The sequence below is a fragment of the Leopardus geoffroyi genome, chromosome E2, assembly GCF_018350155.1.
Source record: "Leopardus geoffroyi isolate Oge1 chromosome E2, O.geoffroyi_Oge1_pat1.0, whole genome shotgun sequence".
NCBI lineage: Eukaryota > Metazoa > Chordata > Mammalia > Carnivora > Felidae > Leopardus > Leopardus geoffroyi.
In genome coordinates this window covers 19,865,345-19,871,720 of record NC_059335.1, presented here as the reverse complement: position 1 = coordinate 19,871,720, position 6,376 = coordinate 19,865,345, and the positions used below count along the sequence as shown (strand labels likewise).

General features: G+C 61.1%; 1 protein-coding gene across 1 annotated transcript; it reads right to left on the bottom strand.

The window, feature by feature from the left end:
* Positions 1-261: 261 nt before the first annotated feature.
* CEBPA (CCAAT enhancer binding protein alpha) lies at positions 262-2,886 on the bottom strand. Its single transcript, XM_045442527.1, has one exon. The coding sequence runs from the start codon at positions 2,743-2,745 to the stop codon at positions 1,672-1,674; it is 1,074 nt and encodes a 357-aa protein (XP_045298483.1). The 5' UTR covers positions 2,746-2,886; the 3' UTR covers positions 262-1,671.
* Between the last annotated feature and the right edge of the window lie 3,490 nt (positions 2,887-6,376).

Sequence of the window (6,376 nt, the reverse complement as noted above, 5' to 3'; positions counted from 1 at the left end):
CCCTCAACCTCTCCCCGCCAGCCCCCAGGGGACTCTCTCTTCAGGCTTTGGGCTTTCTCGGCTTGGAGTCTATCCTCCTTCTGCCCTTTATTTGCCTCGGTTGGGAGAAGTCACCCCCTTAATGTAAAGAAGGGCTCAGGATGGGAGAGCTAATGAAAGGCAGGATCTCAGCCAGAGAATATGCCGTGATTATTTACAAATGTGACCTGGCCCACAGAAAACCTTGGAAGTAGCTTTTCTGGTTTTAAAAAGACACCAACATTTACTTTGATATGTTTATATTATAGATATAATACATAAAACATCTAGCATGAAACTCTGCGTTCTCCCCAAAGAAGAGAACCAAGCTGTCCTTCCCTGCTCCCAGCCCCGCCGATCTGTGCGTGCTGGCTGGAGGCCGCCTCCCTCCAGACCAGGAGCCAGGGCCTCTGGTGGGGGTAAGCCTGTGGGCAGCCCAGGCCAGAGGGGAGCGAGGCCCATAGCCCCACACCCCCTTCATCACCCCCCCCCTCCCCGGGAAAGAGGAAGCCCACCTCACCTCTTTGGTTCCCTTGGGAGCAAAAGCAATCCCAAAAACCAAAAGGAAAGAGAGCCGCAGACCCTCCCTGCAGCTGCTGACAAAGAGTCTCATTTTGGCAAGTATCTGAGCAAAACCAAAACAAAACAAAAACCAAATAAAATGGTGGTTTAGCATAGACGTGCACATTCACATTGCTCAAGGCACCGCTGGGACACAGAGAGGCCAGATACAAGTGTTGATATCGGCTGATAAAGCAAAATATTTGGAAAGCTTCTCATAACTTCGGTCCCTCTGGGATGGACAGATTGTGCTTCATGTTTGTATGCAATGCTGGCAACATACAGTACAAGGCTGATGGTCCCAGTGTCCCTTCACCCCACCCCCACCCCCGACCAGATCTCTGGGTTTCCCTCTTCCACCAGGCCACCACTCCCATGAACACATGTCCTTACAGCTCACCCATGACCTAGCTTTCTGATCTGACTGGGGCCAGGGGGCTCCCACTGGTCACCTGGTGACCCCCCATCTCAGTGGGTTCTGCCCAGGGAAGCCCAGCCTGTCACCGGCTGGGAGATTAGAGGCAAGGAACTAGGGACCCTCCACCTTCATGTAGGACTAAGGGAACAACGTTCCAAGTCCCTGTATCTCCTCCCCTCCGAGGAGAGGCATTGACGAGCGGCTAGGGCTGGCTTGTTGGGATCCCTGCTCCCTGAACCTTTCTCCTGCCATAGGCCGCACATTGCCTTCTCTCATGGAGGCCTGCAGCCTCAGGAATGAGGCAGGAACCCTCCAAATAAAATGACAAGGCACGTATTTGCTCCACCTACTCGGTAGGAATTGGAGCGGTGAGTTTGCGTTTCCAAGGCACAAGGTTATTCCTTAATACTGGAGCTGCCGGGCTTCCGGCTGAGCCCCATGGCACTTCTCCTCTCCGGCAGGGAGAAACCACTGCCTGACCCCTCATCTTAGACGCACCGAATCTGGCGCAGAGGAAAGCAAGGGGCGCGCGCGGCAGGCCAGGCTTTCTGGCGGCACCGGTATCTCCTAGTCCCGGCCTGCGCCGCTGGGGCAGTCTTGAGATCCGGAGACCCGAAACCACTCCCTGGGTCCCAGCCAGCGGCCGGCCCAGGGCGGTCCCGCCGCCCCGCGTCTCACGCGCAGTTGCCCATGGCCTTGACCAGGGAGCTCTCGGGCAGCTGGCGGAAGATGCCCCGCAGCGTGTCCAGTTCGCGGCTCAGTTGTTCCACCCGCTTGCGCAGGCGGTCATTGTCACTGGTCAGCTCCAGCACCTTCTGCTGTGTCTCCACGTTGCGCTGCTTGGCCTTGTCCCGGCTCTTGCGCACCGCGATGTTGTTGCGCTCGCGCCGCACCCGGTACTCGTTGCTGTTCTTGTCCACCGACTTCTTGACTTTGCCCGCGCCGCCGCCGCCGCCGCCGCCCGCGCGGAGGTCGGGGTGCGCGGCCGCCAGCCCCTTGAGCGCGCCGCCGGGGCCTGGCAAGCCAGCGGCACCGAGAGCCGGTGCTGGGTGAGGGCTGGGCACGGGCGTGGGCGGCGGCGTGGGGTGGCCGGGCTGCAGGTGCATGGTGGTCTGGCCGCAGTGCGCGATCTGGAACTGCAGGTGAGGGGCGGCCAGGTGCGCGGGCGGTGGGTGCGGGTGCGGCGGCGGCGGCGGTGGCGGCGGCTGGTAGGGGAAGAGGCCGGCCAGCGCCAGCTGCTTCGCCTCGTCCTCCTCGCGCGGCTCCTGCTTGATCACCAGCGGCCGCAACGCCGGCGCCCCGACGCGCTCGTACAGGGGCTCCAGCCTGCCGTCCAGGTAGCCGGCCGCGGCGCAGCCGTAGCCAGGAGGGGGGCCGTGCGTCCCTCCCGGCATCGCGGCGCCGCCGGGCCCCCCGGGGGCGCCCGTGTAGTCAAAGTCACCGCCGCCGGCTCCTGCGGGGGCCGCAGCCGCCTTGGCCTTCTCCTGCTGCCGGCTGTGCTGGAACAGGTCGGCCAGGAACTCGTCGTTGAAGGCGGCCGGGTCGATGTAGGCGCTGATGTCGATGGACGTCTCGTGTTCGCAGATGCCGCCCAGCGGCTCTGGGGCGGCAGGTGGGGCGGGGGGCTGCGCGGAGCCCGCGCCCCGGGGAAAGCCGAAGGCGGCGCTGCTGGGCGCGTGCGGGGGACTCTGGAGGTGGCTGCTCATCGGGGGCCGCGGCTCCGCCTCGTAGAAGTCGGCCGACTCCATGGGGGAGCTACAGTCCTCCCGGCATGGCGAGCCTCGGCGGCCTCCAGCCTGCGCGGGGCGCCTATGCTGCTGCCGACCACCCGGAGCCCCGACTCCCTCGCGCCCGCGCAGCTCCCGGTCGCTAATGGCCAGGCGCGCTCGGGACCCGCATTTATACCAGGGCGGCCTTCGCCCTCTAGTGTCCGACGGCGGAGCGGCGCCTCCTGGGTCTTAGCGCCTGCCTTCCGGAGGGGGCGGTGAGTGGGGCCAGAGCGCAGTGCCGGCCAGGAGAGGCCCCGGCTCAACGCCCACTAACCCCCTGCCCCGCCAGCCGAACCCGGACGCGCGCATGATGCCCCACCCTGGGCCGAGTTGTCGCCCCCGCACGCACGTGGTCGGTGACGGGGCCCCCTCCTCTAGCTTCCCCGAGGCACCCACTTCCAGCCAACGGTCGGGGAGCCCGGGAGCACCGAGACGCTGCGCGGAGGAGGGGGGTGGGCTGGTGGAGGGCCACTCTTGGTCTCTGAGTTACTGTGGCGCGGACTCGCTTCAAAAGCTAGAAATCGTCCTTTTCGGGGCCGGAACTCTGCTAGGCTGCGACGTGGAGAAGGGGCCGGGGGTGGGGGGTAGGGAACAGCTTGGGACGTACTGGCCCAGCGCATACAGCGGTATGGAGAGGCGGAGGGCAGCGTCCTGGAGCGTGGTGATTTTGTGTCTCTTATCTCTGATCTCCTGATGACCCCACCGATTCCACGCCGAAATACCTCTCCCCCGCTCCGCCTCTCGAAGCCCTCTGGGGTCCCAAGGGCTCTACAGCGCCGGGCACTAGGACCCCGCGGGGAGCGGAGGGAATGGGAGGCGGCTGCGGCCGCGGAGCCCGGAGGACCCGGCCGGTCCATCCGCTTGGGCTTGGAAAACTTTTTCTTTTTAATTACTTCTCCTAACCCGAGCGCTAGGGTTGCTAGGCGCGGGGCTGGCGCTGCTACCCGGCTCTCGGCCGCCAATTTTTTTTTTTTTTTTTTTTTTCCTGCGGGACGGGCCGAGCTGGATTCCAGGGCTGGGGTACCGGGGCGAGGTGGGGCTCATAGAGGGAGGCGGAGAATTTGACTCCGGGACCGGGATCCCAAATCGGGATCAGAATCCACTGCAGCGTACCCCTCCCCATTCGGGTGGGCTCCAGGGCCGGAGCGGGGGTGTCAAAGGAGCCGGGGCCTCGGGAATCTTGGCGTCCGAGAGTCCCATCACCTACCGGGAAAACCCTGCCGAGTGGTACGCAGGGCGCTGTGTTCCGGGGATCTTGGGGAACAAGGCGGCCAGGCCCCGGTGCCCCTTGGGCGCCTCCTCCGCATTCACTGCAGCCGAAGGAAGGGGTTTAAGGCAGCGCGTCTTCCAGCCACGTGGCGCCTCGCTGGTTCTATACCGGGATCGCCGGCGGGCCAGGGGCGCAGCCGGACTGCACTGGGAGCCTCCTGGGCCGGCAGTTCGCTCCTGCCTCTACCCCCCACCGCCCCTTAAGATTGTGCGCTGGAGCCCGACACCGTCTGGGTGTTGGTCGGAGGTGTCCCTGTTTGAGAAAAGCGGGGCTGCGCAGGTCAAGACCCCCTCGCAGACGGCGGCCTTCCAGAGCCTGGCAAGGCGCCAGAGCCCTCCCCGGAGCCCTCAAGGAGGCGCCCCACAAAAGCACAGCCGGCCCCGGGAGGCCAAGCTTCCACTGTGGTCACTGTAAAGAAGCAGCTTCGTCTGGGGAACACATACTGTGCTTTAATCAAGTTCCTATTCAACATATTCCCAATGATTAATGGCCCAACTGCTTCATTTTTTGGTCCAGGGCTCATACACAAGATATTTTAAGCTTTTGGCCTGGGAGTAAAAGTAAATATATTAAATAAATAACCTCTGTGAGCCCGGAGCAGCTCTCTGGGCCAGAGGCAGGACCCATTTCTGCACCAGGTCCCCGAGGAGACCTAGAAGAAACCTGAACACATGCAGTGAGATTTTCAATTTTTTTTTTTTTTTCTGCAGTGAGTGCTAAAAATAACAGCCGGTGGCAGGGTAGCAGCAAAGCACAAGCTCCTGAGAGTGTCCTGTTCCTAGCATGGACACCTGGTCTACTGCGCAGGGTTGCTGTTTCCCGCACAGGCAGCAAGAATGTGACCTCTTAGGATGGGAGGAAACCACAGAGGCTTTCTGGACAGCAGAGGAATAAGGCCTGATCAATAAGGGCGTGTAGGGGTAACGGGGGCACCAAGCGGGGCCCACGTCCAGTGCCACGGGTCCTCACAGCGGAACCAGAATTTTCCCCAGGAGGCCCGCTCTGTGCCAGGTGCTCAGGGCCCCCGGATGAGTGAGAGGCGGCTCCTGCCCTCTCAGAGCTCTGGGCAGGAGATAGGTCGGCTCACAAGGTCTGCTCAGAGACAGTGGCCTTCCCACAGAACAGGTGACTCCAAAACAGCAGGGGATGGGAAAGGGACACCCTCCCCTGGTGAATATGGGGCTCAAAGAGAAGCAGCAGCCACCTTTGTCTGGGGAGGTATTCTGGGCTAAATTGTGACCCCCCCCCCATTCATATGTCGAAGTCCTATCCCCAGTATGACTGTGTTCTGAGATGCAGTTTTTAGGAGGTAATAAGATTAAATGAAGTAAGGTTGGGGTTCTAATTTGATAGGCCTTATAAGAAAAGAAGGAAATCTCTCTCTCTCTCTCTGTCCCTTCCTGCCTCCCTTCCTCCCTCTGCCATGTGAGGACACAGGGAGAAGGCAGAGTGTGCAAGCCCGGAAGAGAGCTCCCACCAGAGTCCAACCATGCTAGCATCCTTGTCTGCAGCTTCCAGTCTCCAGAACTGTGAGAAAATGAATGGCTGTTGTTTAAGCCACACAGTCTATGGTATTTTGTTATGGCACTTGTCTTACGAGCCAAGACAGGTGGTGAGAGAGGGGTTCATGCAGGAGTAGACCTTTGAGCTGCACCTTGAAGGATGAGCAGGAATTTGCTGGAAGGATGGGCAGACGGAACGGCAGGTGCAAAGGTGGAGAGGCTGCGAGTGAGTGCCTGGCATGTTCTGATAACAAAGGACAAGATGTGTGGCGGGCTGGAGTGCAGGGATTGCTGGGGAGGGGCCTAGATAAGGCTGGATCCACAGACAGGGCTGGGTTCATGGCCAAGGCCACTCCCAGTGAAGGAGAGAGCCATCTCAAAGGCTTTGGCTGTCCGGCTTTTAGCAGGCAAGCACTGTGATCCAATTTGAGTTCCTGAAAGGGCACTGTGGTAGAGGCTGGGCAGGGGAGGGTGGACCAGATGAACAGCGATGGAGACCTGAGGCCCCAGGTGGGGGTGGAGGACAGGGATGGATTTGAATGTCAGGACTTGGGGTCTGGGTGGGGGCTGAATGCCTGGCTTTTGTCAGAGGTACCATCCGCCGACATATGTAGCGCAGAGAAAATAGAGGATCTCCTCCAAGCCCCTTGGGGTCAGCTGCAGGACACCCGCCTGCCTGCTTTGTGGCTCTGGAGAAGAGGACAGTCGGCCAGGAACAGCCGCCAGGACCTACCTGCCATATTTTAGTTTTCCCTTTGAGGTCTAAGAGAACATCTAGGGGATGGAAGGAAGCGATTCGGGGGCAGGTAGTGGTCTGTGGGTCTGCGGTGCAGGAGTG

What these genes read in the sequence shown, in the direction of transcription:
- CEBPA (XM_045442527.1), bottom strand. Translation starts at nt 2,745, where the DNA reads ATGGAGTCGGCCGACTTCTACGAGGCGGAGCCGCGGCCCCCGATGAGC.